The 17,372-nt window shown below is 49.7% G+C and overlaps 5 protein-coding genes across 5 annotated transcripts; 3 read left to right on the top strand and 2 right to left on the bottom strand.

Moving 5' to 3' along the window:
• Positions 1-1,548: 1,548 nt before the first annotated feature.
• On the bottom strand, positions 1,549-2,346 carry NCS54_00878500 (Hypothetical protein; the record flags this gene model as incomplete). Its single annotated transcript, XM_053154154.1, has 1 exon — positions 1,549-2,346. One exon carries the CDS (start codon positions 2,344-2,346, stop codon positions 1,549-1,551), a length of 798 nt encoding a protein of 265 aa, XP_053010129.1.
• A 679-nt stretch (positions 2,347-3,025) lies between these two features.
• NCS54_00878400 (Hypothetical protein) lies at positions 3,026-4,577 on the bottom strand (the record flags this gene model as incomplete). The annotated part of the gene is made up of 2 exons (XM_053154153.1): positions 3,026-3,115; positions 3,168-4,577. 2 exons carry the CDS (start codon positions 4,575-4,577, stop codon positions 3,026-3,028), a joined length of 1,500 nt encoding a protein of 499 aa, XP_053010128.1.
• Positions 4,578-6,476: 1,899 nt separating this feature from the next.
• On the top strand, positions 6,477-7,611 carry NCS54_00878300 (SurE domain-containing protein; the record flags this gene model as incomplete). Its single annotated transcript, XM_053154152.1, has 4 exons — positions 6,477-6,624; positions 6,688-6,806; positions 6,861-7,054; positions 7,107-7,611. The coding sequence occupies 4 exons, from the start codon at positions 6,477-6,479 to the stop codon at positions 7,609-7,611; spliced, it is 966 nt and encodes a 321-aa protein (XP_053010127.1).
• A 1,287-nt stretch (positions 7,612-8,898) lies between these two features.
• NCS54_00878200 (Hypothetical protein) lies at positions 8,899-10,224 on the top strand (the record flags this gene model as incomplete). The annotated part of the gene is made up of 1 exon (XM_053154151.1): positions 8,899-10,224. The coding sequence occupies one exon, from the start codon at positions 8,899-8,901 to the stop codon at positions 10,222-10,224; it is 1,326 nt and encodes a 441-aa protein (XP_053010126.1).
• Positions 10,225-12,739: 2,515 nt separating this feature from the next.
• On the top strand, positions 12,740-15,680 carry NCS54_00878100 (MHYT domain-containing protein; the record flags this gene model as incomplete). The annotated part of the gene is made up of 6 exons (XM_053154150.1): positions 12,740-12,760; positions 12,831-13,018; positions 13,069-13,123; positions 13,173-13,679; positions 13,726-13,911; positions 13,971-15,680. 6 exons carry the CDS (start codon positions 12,740-12,742, stop codon positions 15,678-15,680), a joined length of 2,667 nt encoding a protein of 888 aa, XP_053010125.1.
• Between the last annotated feature and the right edge of the window lie 1,692 nt (positions 15,681-17,372).

Here is a 17,372-nt window from a genome sequence, read left to right as displayed (position 1 = left end):
CTAGCCGGGTGGACCATTCTGGAGAGCGACACCCCTATCGACGCTCTTGTTGATATATGGAGGAAAGCCCAGAGGTGCGAAGACAAGGGCCATTCTGAATCAGGCTAAAATTGCGCCGTGCATTCACTAGTGTCCTACTCTGGTCTTATCGTGCTGAGGAAGGTGGAGAGGAAGTTGAATGCGTAAGCAAAGCTAGCTTTTATGTACTGATAACTTGAACAGATCGTATTCTGGGGGCGGATATCCCATTTTCAAGGGTGGTCGCCTGAAGTTCAGCTTTCAGGGACTCAAGGTATGTCTAGGTTCATCAATGTGTGATGCAACAACTACATCCGTTGTGCTAACCCCTCTTTTCACAGTTCGCCAACTGTCAAGATCATCCAATGGATCCAAACCTGTAGGTTCATTACAGGGAGAAGCTTGTGGATTCCTGGCACTGTTATAGCCGAATCTCCATAGCCAGGACAAAGTATACCAAGGACCCCATCCACACAGTCCCGCTCTATAGTTTGTCAACTTTCCAGTTGCCGATGGACATCGATGACGCGAACGTAACCGAAACTGGGCTTTTGGTGAGTCCATGGGATCCCACAAGCGAGGCATGCACAACAACGTCAACCGCACTACATGTGTTCCGTCTTCGTCGAATTTGGGCCCAAATACATGGATCCCTCTCTTTCGACGTCAACAGTGGGATTGACCAGGTTACCAGAGACCATAAAATCATCATGTTTCGTGCTCAAATCGATGATTGGCTTGGCTCCGTTCCTCCAATCCCGACGCGTACTGGTCCCGCCTTGTCCATCTTCGCAACACAAGACTGGTATGACCTCAGCTACAACGAGACAATTGTCATGCTTTACAGGTACCAGATTACCGGAAAGGAGGGCGACATAAATGGCTAAGTGCTTCTAGAGTGTGCTAAAGCTGCCACGAGCATATGTCTTGGGTATCGACGACTATATATTGGACGTGCAGTTAACTATACCTGGAGTACCCTACACGCTATTTTCTCGGCTAGCCTGACGTACCTACACTGTCTTTGGGCCTCGGCTCAATTGCGTCAGGAGACCAGCAGCACTGAAATGAGCGTTATTCTCACGAGCTGCACCATGCTTCTGGTAGTAATAGCCGAGCGGTGGAAGAACCCTGCCCCTTACAGAGACGTTTTTGAGGCCTTCTGCAGCCGCACGACGTCGATGATGGCAAATCGGGGCAGCCAACAGCCATCATTGCCGCCATCGATGGAGCGGAGCTCTGTTGAAACGGAAAGGTCTGCGGAATGGATGGCTAACATCTCGAGCTTGGGAATGTCTGAGGCGGTGGATGATTTGTTAACTGGGTTAATCACGGATGTCGATCCTCAGGAAGAGGCGGAACGCCATACCTAGTCCTCCCTTCTCAACTAGGTAATTAGAGTATGGCTTATACGATTTATCATCATTGCTCTCTCTGATGTCCCTTACTAGAGGCCATAAGCCGTGAAAGCCGAGAACCGTAACCCAGCCTAAGTGGAAGTACCATAAACTAGATATTATACTGCATTAATTAAAATAACACAGTTCCGAATGCAACAGCCATTATCCCCCCAATAACTGCTACTATCCTAGCATCCGCAACCTTGATAGCTGAGGACGGGGTCGTCGTAGCCGATGCAACACCTGACTCTGTTCCCGAGGCGTCCTCCGTCGTGGAGCTGCCAGTAGAAGAAGGCTCCCCAGTGCTCGTAGTGGTGCTCGTCACAGTGCTCGAAGTCTCCGTAGCGCTGGCGGAATCAGTAGCCGTCTCCGCGGCCGTTGTCTTTGCAGTCGTACTCTTTGTTGAAGTAGACGTGTCCTCATCGGCGCCATACTCGTCAATATCCAGCACATACGACGAATTTCCCTTGGTGTCCGACTCAAACTCCTCAAAGCTGGCCCAGCTGGCCCGGCCACCCGTGCCAAGAGAAACGCACGCCTCGCGGTAGTAGTTGCTGGCGCAGATGCTCACACCATCACTAGTGACGCCGCCGCCCGCGTTAGTGCACGAGACAAACAACTGCGTGACGAGGCGAGCCATGTTGTCGAAGAATTCATGCTCCGACCCAGACGACAGGCACATGCGGCAGCCATCCATCGACGGATACCAGCCGTCTGGGTTGGGGATGCACACGCACTCCCTGGTGTCGGCATTGGGGCCTTTCAGCTTTTGGCACCGCAGCATAGCCTGATAGATGGGCCAGCACCCGCAGTCGTCGAGCTTCGTGGGACTGTCCGCCGCCTCTTTAGTCTTGGACCAGCCATTGGGGTTTGCCGAAGAGAAGTCGGTCAGGGCAACGAGGGCCGCGAGGTATGATGAGGGACGCATTGCGTGGGTGATGAAAGAGGGTTGTGGTATTACTGATTAGAGTCTTAATGAATGACAATGTGTGATAACGATTGTTGCGAAAGGAAACGTGTGGTGGCTGCGAGATGATGTGAGGAATGAAAGGATAACATGAGAATTTAAAACTGAACGGCTGCCTGACGAAGATAATTTGAGTCGACAGGGGTTCTCCCCTGCTAATTTCGGCGTTTACTCTGTAGGGAACCTCATCCACAATTCGCTCGGTTGCCTTCGGTAAGATCTTGGCATATCATAAGTCGCATGATTTGATGGGCTTACAGACCGGCCCGGTTCCCCGTGCTTCTTTTTTTCGTATAGGGTATTTATCAGTTACGCCTGGGAGAACGGACAAGGGAATTATTTGTGGTAGGCTTGACGAGCAGCAATCCTTTCTTCCCAGGTGTATCCTTGAGAAGTAGTATCCGCAGTAGCTATTTCATGCACCAGCTCCACATACCTCTGGCGCCAGGCGTCTTATTGGCGAGTTGCGGGTCGTCCATAACAATTCTTTTGGGATACAGTAATCCCTGTCTTGTCGAAACAAGAAGTAATGCGCCACGATTGGACAACAGCATCGTTGAGGCGCCATGGTATAACTGCCAGAGGAACCAGGAGAAAATTCAGTCGTCTATTGCTTCAGATGAACATTCTCTAAACTACCCTAGGCTTCATGGGGGCGCAGGATGACTCTCCTATACGAAGCTACCGGCAAGGCATGGCTATCACGCACTGTCAGGATGATATGCATCGTCTATTGCGGTTATCAGTTCTTGACGCCTTCAGAAAGGGTTTGACACACTCACATTGTTGACAGAATCGCTTGTCTGCAGTAGGACAACACTCCCATCGGGTTGGGCGTTGGTGATGTTGACAGATTGGCTCACCAGCCTCAGCTTGGACCTCGGGAAAGCTTCTTTCCCATTGGTGAATCCCTCCAGACCTCTTCCCCCAGCCTCACGATAGTGAAACCAACCAAAACTCAGCTGATCATCATCTGGGTCCCAGCTCTGGGATGCATCCAATATGACCTTGTCTCCGGGCTTGTATCGCAGTTCCAGGGGCGCAGGACCACAAGACCCGTTGACAATGGCCACAGGCGCATGGTTGTTCTTGGAAAAGCCTGACTCGACGGTCCACTGCATCCGAGCAGCAAAGTCGTACTGGTAGTCCTGGCGCCATCGCCAGATCGTCGCCCACTTGCTGATAAAACCCTGTCCGTTCAAGCCTTGAACATAATCCGTGGCATCTGCATAGACGCGTGACTGGTTTGATTGATCAAGCAAGGTGAATCTTCCACCCCAGGAGCCCCAGTCTGGGTGTTCGATGTGGCCCAGTCCGTTCTGTATCAATGGAAGAAATGACGGGGTATCTCCCTCCATGATGAAGGACCAGTTCAGGTAGTGTGAGCCAAGGGGGCCTATTCGAATGTGCTGCTGCAACCACTCATTGGAAACTATGCTGCTGTCAGGGCCACCCTGGTCGAAGTGGCGGTACTCTTCTCCCGAGATGCCATTCCATGCTGCATCTGTGTACTCATTCCAGCCATGGAGTGAAACGACAAAGAAGAGCTGTGGATACCGTTGGCGAATCCAGACCCCTGTGTCATCCTGATCCGAAATAGAGTACACGCGTAGTTTCTCGACGAATGAGGCTACGGCGTTATCAGCTCGAGTCTGCGAGACATGTTGGAGAGCCTCAGCGAGGACGGCCGCTCCACCCCAGACAGCAACCCAGAGAGGGTTGTTCACACTGGAGCCATCGGCCGCCTTGACCAGCTCGCTCGCTGCTTGGCTCAGGGTCCGGTTGAGGGAAGCCCTTCCGTATACAGCATGACCCTTGAAGACTCGGCCGACCAGGTCATCGGCTGAGGGATAAGCGGCACAGGACGGTACATTGGCGTTGAGGTTATCGACGACCTTGCGGTATGCATCAAGCACTTCGATGATGGTCTCGTGGTCAATCTTGTTTGGCAGCCATGTAGATGTAGTTGCAGCAATGCCTTGAATATCCAACTCATTGGCATAGGTCAACAGGCGAACGAGACTCATTTGGTCATCGGGTTCATTGCTGATGTCTGTAAGCACAAACAGGCGATGCTTGTGCTCGTACCGAGAGGTTTGACATTTATCCTCGTTAGGAGACCGTGACAAGGCGGGCAAGACAAAGGAGAACACAAAGCACCAGATGACCCGCGAAAAGAAGTTGACTGACATTTTGCTTGTGTTTTGAATGAGGTACTTGGTAGTGCGCACTGCGTTTGCTTCCACTGAGTGGCCTGTCTGCCTTTATACTTGATCAACTCACAACAATTTCAGCATCTCTTTGACATGGTCAGTGGATGAGACTTCCTCATAGAGTAATTGACTGTCATGACCGCATTTCCAGAAAACCAGGATTGCCTGGGCCAGGTGGATGGATCTGCCCAGACAAGCCATGTTCGCCAAAAGCTCTCATTACCATGACATGTTTCCCCCCGCAAAACTACAACCATAAAGAGGAGCCATGAATATCACTACTCGATGCGGAGAGAAGGCGGGGTAACCTCGAGTGTGGGGGATTGGGCCGGTGTTTAAAACTGCCTATTAGAGACGGAAGGGATTTTATTACTACTAAAATTCGCCGAGTCAACCTCCGTTGGCGGCGTTGTGTCATACCTCATTGCTACTAATTGCAGAGTTTTGAATATGAGATCAGCTGACCGTCATGCTCGATGCTGGTGATGGTACACGTCGTGACCTAGCTGGATTAAGATGCCCTGGCGTTGTCGTAGTACTCTTGATCTTCATCTACCTAGTTCCCTATCTCCCCAGGGACTGCTCAACATCTCCACCTATGGCGCCGCCGGGCTTCCATCACAACCAGTTGTAAGCGGATGGCTCTGCCAACCCGATTTGAAGCAGGTCTTGGAATATACTTCATTCTTACCGGACGTCGTACATAATTTAAGTCGTAACTCAAGCCCCGCCCCCAGAGGGCCACGGTGAGGTTGATCGCGAGATTGGGGTGACCCGTGCTATTGTGGGGGCCACACATGCTGTGCCCTGAGAGTCTAGCTGACATCTCAAGGCAATGGTGAGGCTACCTGGCTGCGTCCCATTGAGACGGATCGGAAGATGCATATCCCGCTGCTGCAAGGTTCGATGAACGAACCGAAAAGGGCGTCGAGCTTCGCCCTCCAAGACCACAGACGACTGCATCAGGAAGATGGAGAGAAACCGAGCGCTAGCTGGGGAAAGGGAGCAATCGGCCGCCGAATAAGAAAAGAAAAATGGTATTACAGTACTGAAGTACATTCAAAGAACGACAGATCCTTGGGTGGCCGGGAAGTCTATACCTCAATGCCTTGTCTATCCCGTTCGGCACTGAAAAGTACGTGGTTTTGCTTGGGCATAATGAGGATTTGTCTTTTCCAAGTCCAACTGTCACCGCCCGCACCTCTTGTGGTTACTGTGGCTGTGTAAGGATGTGGCTAAACGAAGGACGCCACCAGTGACGTCAACAGGACACAAGAGAAGTCGATCAACTATCGCTAGCAGCTTAACGAGCTCCTTGGAGTTCTTGAGCACATCCTGAGTGTCATCAGAATATACGACAAGATGGACCGGTTTGACGAGATAGAGCCTGAACCCAACGAAGGTATCCATAAAGTTATGGCCAGTATTGTCAAAATCTGGGCTCTGACCTGAATTCTTTTCCCTATGAAGTTCAGTCGCAGTTATATTCCGCAGACTAACCTATCAATCAAAAACAGTCCCCATGGTTTTAGATAAGAAACTAGTTAGTTAGCTAAATACAGCTAGTAACTCCGTCCCTTGCTGAGCAGCAATGCGAATGAAAGGAGTCAACATGGGTACAAGTGCGAAATCCACAAATCAGAGGCGCAGATTTATTGGTTCGACCTGGCTTTGTCTACTTCCGGAAGGAGAGCATGCGAGCAGAAGGCGATAAGCCGCCGATTGCTCGAACTTTTGTTTTCTTGGCAAGGAGATAACGGGAATCCCAATCCTCGGTGTAGATAAAAGATGGCCATGATCGCACAAATAATTGATGTTGTTTTTCCCTCCCTTTGCTCCTTTGGTTTCAACTTTCAACCAGGCAGTGACTCGTCCACAATGCGTCTTCCATCAGTTCTCGCCGCAACGGCTTTGCTCTTCGCCTCCTCGTCGCAGGCGATCAATATCCTGCTGAACAACGATGATGGATTTGGCTCGGGAAACTTGCGCGAGCTCTATCGGATCCTCAAGGAACAGGATCACAACGGTAACTGATAACCCAGTCCTAGGCCTGCTTGAGATAAAGACTAATAACATGACTATCTTCCAGTCTGGATTGTTGCCCCCGCGACAAAGCAGAGTGGCAAGGGCGGAACCTCTGAGTTTACGACCGAAGGAAACCTGACTGGGCCATCGCATTACGACTTGATCCCTGCGGGAGCCCCCTCTGTCCGTTATCTCAGAAACCGTTTTGAAAATTAGTTTCTAACATGCTTTTGTTAGGTCGGAAGTGATCCCAAAGACAGTCAGATCTGGTACTACAACGGTACACCTGCGGCCTGCACCTTCGTTGCGCTTGACTATGTACTCCCGCGGTATGCCGATTTCAAGGTTCCTGACCTAGTCGTCACGGGCCCTAACTTTGGAACCAACCTGGGTGGTTTTGTGTGGACTCTGTCGGGCACTGCTGGTGCTGCGTGAGTATTCTTGGTCCAATTTCATTCGAGGGTTCTGACAAGATATTCGTAGATACGCTGCCACCCACCGCGGAATCCCTGCCATTGCCATATCCGCGAGCAACCAGGAGATTCCATATTTCGAGCTAACTAACCGCACGAACCCCGCTACCTGGGCTGCCGAAATCTCTGCAAATTTCGTTGAAAAGTTCATTGGCACGGCGCCTAAACGCGGCCCCCTGCTGCCCATTGGCTATGGTGTCAACCTCAATCTTCCCCTCTTAACCGACAACGACCATGACCCAGAGTTTGTACAAACTAGGTTTACTGGAAACGCGCACGTCAATGAGGCCGTGCTTGATCCCAAAAAGGGAACCTTCACCTGGGCGAATATCAAACCATATGCTGCCGGCGTGAACGCTTGCATCAACGGCAACTGCTCGCTGCCCGGTGAGACCTATATTGTCGAGAATGGTCAGGCTTCAGTGTCACTTTACACCGTTGACCACACTGCCCCTAGTACTTCATACACACAGTCTCTTATGAAGAGGGTGGCGTCCGTGATATCGGCTGCTTGAGTGACGGCCAAGGGTTCATACTAGTATGATGCTCTCTGCACCGTTCCTTGGTATTAGAATTAGGCAGATAGTCAAATTAATTTCTATCGAGCGCTCGAATTCTGGAGCACTGGATGTTGGTGCTCTGAGACGATAGCAACCAGTTTGACGATCGCTCCCTAAATGCATACATGGGCAAGGTGAGCAAAACCAGGAAGGTCGCAATGCCAACGATTGTATCTAAGACAGCAGCTGCATCCTAAGCGAAATACCAATCGATAACTACATTGGCCAGGCTGCAGAAGGTCAAGACGAAAGTACTCTAAATGAGGGTAAATTGACTTACCGAGAGAAGACGATCTTGAACGCGGTGTTCAAGATGAACACCTCAGCTGCAAGGGCGTTGGCTATGGTAGGTAACCCTCGCAACCAGGCGCGTTCTGAAAGGTGTGATGCTTTATACAGTAGAACTGGTATACTCAGATGGTCTGCTGAGTTTACATGGGCAGGTTGCAGGGCCAAATCCCACCACACCGGCCGTAGAATAGATTGCCCACACTCGCAGGAAGGCGTCTGAAACGCGTCTCGTACCTGCCCTGTCTTTCATTAGCCCAGAAAGTGGATCAGAGATCCCTTGGAAGTCGAGGAGCATCTGGGCCGGATCCCTACTCGCGCTAGTTTTAAGGTACTAGAGTTTGTACAGAGCCACCACTAGATCCATGTACGACTCCACAGGCCCTTCTGCCCAAGCTGAAGAGTCGATGAAATTGGCAATGTTGGATATGTTTGTTAGCATTATTGTGAGTGATAGCCCATTTGTGAAGACCCCATGGCAAAGACCATATTGTAAATTGCATGCTGTCAACAACATCTGTTTGCCTTATTAACCTGGTTGCTCTATGGCCAGACTTGTTGGGATTCATGTTTGGCATTAGGGAGACTCAACTTTATCAACGTCGGGGTTCTCTTGGCGTCGCAGATTTGAGCAAACCCAATTACATCTTGAATATTAAAAATAAAAGCACCCAATCTATTGCGCACTGTAAAATGAATCGATTAGAAAAACACCATGTCTTTTGCATTTCGCCAGAACAACTTGGAAGGATCAGACATTGTCATTACCCTAGAGCTTATCGCAATGCGATAACGTTGTTGGGCCAACAATCTGGCTCGGCTTATGTAATACCACAATAACGTCACAACGCGCGACCGCAACCCATTCTTTGCCTGTCTAGATACCTCTTGATCGTTAACTGACCTGCCGACAACTCTATCCCAACAGCCTCTCTTTCTTCCCATGTGTGCGCAATGAGTTTCGAGCGTATTGAGGATTGGATAGCACATACCAACTCTCTCATAAGCCCCCAGATCGCCTTACAACCACCCAAACGCAAATTCGCCGACGACACTATTGCCACCACAGCCATCGGCATGTCCTCGCCTCCTCCAACCGAAGACCCGCGTAGCGATGTAGAAGCAACTCCAAGGGCAAAATCACCGTCGAAGCGCCCAAGGATCGACTCACCGCCAGCGAGTTTTCACCATGAGTCGATTGCCGACCACGACACACCTTCTCTCAGCGCGAGCTCTGTTACCGATTCGACACGGACGGATACGACGGGTGGAAGCGGCAGACTGAGGCGCAAACGAAGCCCTGTCAAGAACATGTCTGACTTGCGTCTCGCTGACAGACCAGTTGTGCTTACCACCTTGCAAAGACCCGATCAGCTACCATCTGATGTCGTGGGCTTGGTCACGGTCGCGCGCGCCATCCGTCAGGGTTCCAACATCATCCCCAAGCAGGTTGAGCAGCAATCACAGTCACGTATGACCATAGTCGATGATCTAGTCTCGGGTTCAAGTTTCTACGAAGCGGAAGAGTGGGCGCGCTCGCACGGATTGGAGCCATGGGATGCATCCAAGGAGCTGGAGTTGTTGAGCAGGACAGTCGCGCGCACACAGGAATGCGAGTTGGAGAATTGGTCTGAAGCAGCGTGGAACGCTCGCATACACGAGCCAATTCTGGACTTTGTCCTTGAGTGCTTTGCTGGATCGATACGGCATTTCGATGTCACACGCGCCCCAATCAACAAGCCCTACCTATCACGTCACATCTCCGGAGTAGACATGCAGTCCAAGATGGTGGACTTTTGTATCTGTCTTGCTGGAGACGACATTGTCGCTGCATCTCAACGCCGTCTCAAAACCGCCAGTGATTCCAACTCGATCAACCACACGTCTTACCAACCAATCCGCGATCGCCCCATTGCCATCAGCATCGAGACCAAAACGCTTGAAGGATCGAGTCAAGAGGCCAAAGCACAGCTCTCCATCTGGGCAAGCGCTCATCTCAAGAGGTTGCGGTCTCTGGCGGGGAAGTCATCGACGAAAACGTCGCACGCTGTCGGCATAACGCTTCCTGTGCTATCTACTAGTGGCGGGGATTGGACCTTGCTGTTTGTGAAAGACGGCATTAGCGGTGTTGAGGTCATCGAGACACTTTCTGTAGGGAACACCAAGTCTCTCGTTGGATCCTACAAGTTGGTGTCGGTGTTGAGGCAATTGGGGCTCTGGGTGCAGACCACGTTTCGACCATGGGCAATGGAAAATCTCCTGGCTTCGACGCAAGTATAACAATGCAAATTACGTATAATGATTCTTATGACACTACCACTGCACTTATGTATTTATCTGGGCATCAATCTGAACATATGTGAGACAACTTGATTGTTTTGAGATGAGGCAACAGGTTCGGCTTTGTTTTGGAAACTTGCGGTTGTCAAACACAGTAACTTGCATTCGTCGATTGGTTACCGGACAGTCAGAAGATGTCATGCAACGCAAACGGTCCTTGGCCCGTCGTGGGGCTTGGCCGCGGTTATCCTTCCTTCGGGAATCAGGGCCGCCTCGTCTGGGTTCGGTGCGCTTCGCGCACGCCGCGATGTGGAACGCGGCGTAGTGTCTAAGCCAAGGATGGCCTAGATGAATCTGTCAAAGTTCGGTACCGGTTACTCGGGATAGCCTAGCCAACCATGATGCTGTCGGCGAGCCAGGGGCGTAATTCCGCTTGATAACAGTATTCTCACGAGTCGAGGTTGCTTATGAACAAGAACTCAATGCATCTCAGCGGTATTCTTTATAAGAGATATGTCTTCTTTAAAGGTAAAAGCTAACTCAAGAAAAGCCAGCATTATGATTCGTGCACACCCATGTTCCCCTTTCTTCAAGTTGGAGCATCTCCTTTCCCACGTGGCCGGGTTGCCCACTAATGGGCCAGAGGCGGCCCAGTTAATCGGTTATGACCGCAAGGAGGCAATTCCGTTTGCCAAGCATCTAGAGCAAAGGCCACGTTTCAACGGTAACGCCGGCCCCTCCAAAGCATGAGACAACTGGAGCTAAATGGGGAATGTAGAAACGGTGGTTCATTGCGGTACGCAGCTGCGTTACAGACCTCTTTAACGTAACATCGAGAGCCTTGTTTCCCCCATAATGCCGTATGTTGAATATGATCAGCGAGGGGCTGTAGACTCGTGGAACCGGGCTTCAGATGGAAACAGAGCATGGCGTTTGATGGCCATACGGCGGTTCTGGAGTGGGGAGCATTTGGCTGTCTTGAATACCTGATCATCCTATCTCCGTCCATATCCTTCATCTACATCCTTCGACGGCCAAGATAAGCACGGTTGGTGTGTCTGACCGGTGAACTGGTGGAGCGAACCTCTCTTTAGAATGGGTCGCTGGTACTAGGACATCTCTTACCTCGGCCATCCGAAATGACGACTCAAACTCCAAAGGTTACGTTAAACAAGGGCAGAGCGCTCGTCAACGTAGGGCAACAATTTGTTTCACCACCCCGCCCAACCACTCTTGTTCTTCTCCGGATGTGTGATCCGGATTGTCACCACATACCGGCACAATATAGCTGTGATTAGCGAGAGAAAGTAGGTATTTGCCCCGAACCCCTCTTTTTCGGTCATTTATCACGTTTGAAAGCCCACGACCCTCAGGCGGCGCAGTAGCTACACTATTAAATGGCCCTAGCACCGAGATCATGGTGCTCAGACGTTGCGAGAGTACACACACAGACTTCGCAATGACTTTTCTGACCTAGGCATAGCTCCAATAACTCTTGACTTACCCAGGCCAACACCAAGTTTCCAAGACGTTGGAACCAGTGCACCAAGTTGTTCAGGTGTCGGCACTACCACCGAACCGTCCCGACCAAGGCGTCAGCGGCAATCCCAGGGCGGGGTCCGTACAACTGGAAGAGCATAATGACTTGTGTTGCGGTAATCTTGGTCGTTGGCGAGGAAGGGAGATGGATAAATCGAGTTGGCCACCCAGGATTTCAATTTCCCCTCTCACACAGATGAATGTGTGCAAGATCAAATCATGGGAAAGAGAAATATCGTAGAACTAACACGCTGTGGCCGAGCGAGAAGGTGGTGTCGATGAGATGAATCGCCTCGGCCAGGGGCCACCACAAGCGAGGCAACTCCAAGGCAAATGCCGTGAGGTCAGAGCGCGAATGTGGGCCTCGTGGCGTCAAGATTCCCTTTCATGAGACTCGCTTATCAGATTTAGCTGGGGTACGCGAGCTGAACGACTTGGCAACCATGCCCTGCGGCCTCGGCTCCGAGGTTCAACTCCCGGGATCGCCGGAGACGATTTCCCAGACACTCTGTGACTCGTTTGGATTATGCAGATACTGGAGTATATCCCTCTATGATCGCTTATGGTTTGGATAACATGGAAAGGATTAACCTGAGATCCATCCCTCTCCGATATTCTAGCACCTTGACTTGGAACCAGATCAACTGCGTGAATGTTTCAGCCGGCCATGGATCTGGGTCCACCTTTGTGGCGGCAGTTCCGCACTTTAGCACCAAACCTTCATTGTGTTCGCAAGCCTCATCGGCTCGCTTGGCTTCTCTCGGTTAGTGGCTTGCCAAAAGCCTGTCAACCACGATTGACATATGACTAGTAACACGGTTATGCCAGGGCGCTGCTCCCTGCGTCAAACTAAGGCTTGCTGTGAACCATCTACACGTGCGTCTACGCGGAGGGTGGGTAAAGGTGCGAGATCAGTCACTTGTTGATTACCAAAAAACCGAGGAAGGACAGTGTGTTGGACCACCCCAAAAGGCACATGGACCCTCCTCACCAGGGGGTAAAAGGGTAGTAATAAGAGACACTGATACCTCGATCGTGCTCTCTGGGCTCAATGACATCGAGGACAGCTCTTTTGTTTGCTGAGCCGAGAGACATTCTTCATCATGTCATCCGTTGACCAATACCTAGGGCATGTCGTCCCTCAGAGCTACAATGCTGGATTCATAGCTCTCAGTTACCTGGTCAGCCTCGTCGGGGCGGCATCGACACTCGAGCTGATCAACCGCCGGACCGGATCGAGAGGGTTCTTCAACCAGTATGTCAACATGCGGTAGTACTTTGGTGCTAGGATGCTGATGCGATTAGCTTGCTCTTGGTCAGTTCAGCCATCACCATGGGCGGTATATCGATCTGGTGCATGGTGAGTGACTCAACACTATTGTGGCTACCTATGTACTGATAACCCGTAGCATTTTATCGGGAACCGAGCCATCGACCTGGCCAACCACGAACGCGACTTGCAAGTAGCATACTCTAGTGGCTTTACTGCCGTCTCCTTTTTCGTCCCGATCGTTGTCCTCTTGGCCGCCTTTGTCGCCATTGGTACGAATAATCATATCTCCTGGTGGAGAATCATGATAGGAAGTATTCTCTGTGGTGCTGCTATCTGTGGCATGCACTACCTCGGAAACTCGTCCATCAAGAATTACACATGTATATATCGGCCAGCATTCATCGTTGGCGCAGCTATCATCGCCGTGTTCGCCAGCATTATTGCCCTGTCTCTGTTCTTCGTATTTCGAGGAGTATGGGCTCATTCGTGGTGGAAGCGATCCTTGTCGGCCTTTATTCTCGCCGGAGCAGTGTCAGGAATGCATTGGTGCGCGGTCGTCGGGACCCGGTACCGGCTTGTCAACATACAGACCAAGAATAACGAACCCTCGAGGATTGCAACTGTCATTGTCGTCATCTGTCTGGTAAGTGTGTCCAAGCTCAAGGGCAGAATCTGGCTAATCTTTTTAGTCACTTGGTGCGTGTCTCATCCTTGCCGGCTCCGCCGTTCTTCGTGCTCGGAAGATGAAGAAGTCGGCTCTCCGAGCTCAGCAAATAACATTGGGCACTGCAATCTTTGATAAGCATGGGAGGATTCTGGTTGATCCTGACGGTCTTATGCCCAGTGTGGCCATCACAGACTCGTTCTTGGAGAAGGTATGGGATTTTTTGGATCATTTCCATCACGGGGAGTTTGTCTAACACGTGAGTTACAGAATAGTAGGGAGGGTTTCAGCAACACACATCCCATTTTCCACTGGCTTTTTCAGGCCTCACGAAACTGGAGCGGAATTTCAACTCTCTTGGACGGCATGAAGCACCATCTTCTCCAGCTACCGCACTCTGGTGGCGAAAAGAGCGGCATTCAATTGATCAACGAGCACGGCGAGATGATCAAAGATTATGATGCCATCTTCCGCGAACTTTTCTGTGTAGCTGCTCTGACCCTCTCTGAGCAGTTAGGTGAGCACATCACCTCAATGGGAGTTCTCTGGGATGACGTCCTGTCTACTGGAGCATACCGGGCGAGAGTTATGCCGAGACTCAGACGACCACGGAGTCCCATCTCAGACAGCGAAAGTACGGCCAAGGAAGAAGACCAGGTCGGTGTCGATGCGGCCGAAAAGGGGTTTCCGGGTTACCAAACAGAATGCGGACGCGGATCACTGATGCTCTTGGTGCATCAGGTTCATACAGGCCGTGACGCCGAGAGGTTAACATCGGCCGGTTTCCGGTTCGCCGAACTGCATCAAGTGAGCAACTTGATCCAAGCCAGCATGCAGATCCAGTCTAGTGATTTTGAGAAAACACTACGGGGTCTGGCAACGTACGCCGGCCAGGACAAACAACAGTCCTCTGGATCGTACATCGGGCTGTTTGCCATTCGCGCCCGGGTTGATTCTCGTGGCTTTCAGGTGCTGGTTCACAAGGGGGCTAGGCATGTCCTCCCCTCCGAGCGTCTGCACACGGGAAGTATGGACAAGTGGCAAGTGGATTTCTTGAGACAATTCCAAGGAATACCAGTTTCAAGTCTTGTCCCCAGGCTCTTTGACGACGACGTGGCTCCTGCATCCTCGAATGAAAAGGCATTTGCCAGACAAGTGGGTGAAACCATTAAATCTCTGCGCACGTCCATCAAAGATCCTTTATTTGAGCAGGCAGTGCTCTCCCCGACAGTCGTGCACCTACCAGGCCACGAGAGCCAGGCCGAGGCGGTCATGATAACTTTGCGACTGGTGGTTCCTATCCATTCGGTCCTATCGAGCCCCGACTCCGAATTTGTGCCTCTGAGCATCTTGAAGATGCACCAGGCTTCCGACGGCTGGCATCAAGAGTTTACCCGAGGCGTGCACCGCGAGTTCGGGTCTCTGATCCAATCTCGTCGTGCGAATACTAGTGAACAGGGTCGTCGATCACGAGCATTCAACTTCTGGCCGTTCGCATCTTTGAAGACTTCTTCAACAGGAAATTTGAAGAGAAATCCGATGATGGCACTCACAAAGAATCCAAGCTCACCAGGGTCGGCACGATCCAGCTCAACCGTCAATCTATGCCCACCCAGCAGCACCAGCCGGCCAAGATCAGTTGACACAGTGGATGAGCTCAACAAGCCCAAGTCCCAGGATGACTGGCGAGCGGCACCGCCATCTTATGGAGGTATCCTGGTATTCAAGGAGGTGACAGTCAACGTTGACAAGAGTGAAGGAGGCCGTGGAGATGGAAAAAGTCAGGATACGATGGTTATTGAGACGTCAGATGGGCTTCACACTGCATCAATGTCAAGCATCGAGCTGCAACCGATGACCAATATAGGTACTGATGCTCATATCGGGTCGCAGGATACTGGAAATGTGAATGGGAACATGTCTAACACTGTGACATTTGTTGATATCTTGTTTGCGGAAGCAGTTGGGAGTAGTTTATAGTTTTATAATAGAATAATCAGTAAGGGAGGGTTTCCATGCAAACGACGCCCTCGACAGGATTGTTATATGCCCTGGAAGACACAAAATTCCTATTACTTCCTCCACGTCAAGTCCCAAGATCAACACGACCTAAGATCAAAACGGCTATAATTTATTAGCCTTACGCCTAATATGCGGCTATGTTCCAACTTTCTCTTCGAGACGCGGAGGAGACTGCTGAGCTTATGTAGCATACTAGAGCCACTGCACTAAGGAAACGTAAAGGCTAACAAGCAGATCATTCGTGCTGTAACAAGCCCTTACCCTCGGAAGAATGGCACAATGGGTGAAGTGGTTTCTAAATATCGAACCCACTTTTGAGGCAAGATTGGACTTCGCTTTCGACCATCGCCTTAAGCCTAAGTTCCTTCCAGGACCATTAGCACCCCCTTTTGACTTGGTCTCGAGAAAGCCAGCCCCAAAGATGTGCTGTCAAACTTTTCGTAGTCAAAGTTCTCTGAAGATCTCTCTTGATGAAGTGAAATGGGTCGTAGTTCTCCTGGAAAATACGATGATACTAACGCATTAACCTGGGTAGTTCTATCATCTATAGCTAAGTGGCATAATAAAAGGCAGTATCAAACTCTGTTTTGAACTGCGAGTATAACTCAGTAATCTTAATTATTACCGCAGAACACAACCCCTTCATGATATCTATCTTTTTCACGTACTGTAAGACGCCAAATAGTTACACCTCACCCATCACTTTTCAAGCTCCAGAAGAAAGCTGAACGAGTCCCGAAAGTCTCGCTTCCCTTCTTTGCCAAGAAATTCCTTGCCAACTAGGACAACTCGGCGAATGGTACTATGGCCATGTTGATCCCGGTTGTCGATCAGCATTCGCATGATGATCCTCCCGATCTGACTTCCGAGTATGGCATAAAATGCCTTTGTTTTGTTGGGTAAATGTGATAACGCGTAGCCTATCTCTAAAGAGGGCTTTGCCGTCAGGCACGGATCGATAGAATGCCTCCTAAGCCACGATCTTGGTGTCTTGGTTAACGATGGTATCAACCCAGATCTATCGTATCGAGGACGGTGGCTGACCCTGGCTGATGGCGTCTTCCATAAAAGAGTTCTATAATACCTCTGACATTCGAGACTCAGTACCAGGTATAGAGGTATTATTCCTTAATAATAGCTTATTTATATAGCTATAAACTTTAATTATAACCGCGAGGGCTATAATATATTTTACTTAGGAAGCTATACTTTAAGCTTTTTAATTATTATTTTAAATAATTTAAAGAAAATATAAAATATTATATTAGTTTAGTTTTTTATTAATACTTAAAATAAAATATTCTTAGCTATTAGTTATTATAATATTAATTATAATAGCTGTTATAATTATATATATTTTAACTAAAGTATTTAATTACTTAATAACTTATAATTATAATAATATATATTATAAGCTATTTTAAGAGACTTATAATAAGGCATATAACTTATTACTAAGAGCTAAAATTAGTATATAAAATATACTTATTATTACTTTTTTTTATAAAAGTACTATCTTAGCTATTAATATAACTTAGTTATATATAATACCTTTAAGTATTTTATTAGGTATAATATATATTATTTAAAATGTCACGACTATAATATGGGCCAGGCAGGGAAGCATAGCAGAAACACTCTAACTAAGTA

Source organism: Fusarium falciforme, chromosome 7 (genome assembly GCF_026873545.1).
Source record: "Fusarium falciforme chromosome 7, complete sequence".
Lineage (NCBI taxonomy): Eukaryota > Fungi > Ascomycota > Sordariomycetes > Hypocreales > Nectriaceae > Fusarium > Fusarium falciforme.
This window is presented reverse-complemented; position numbering and strand designations above follow the sequence as displayed.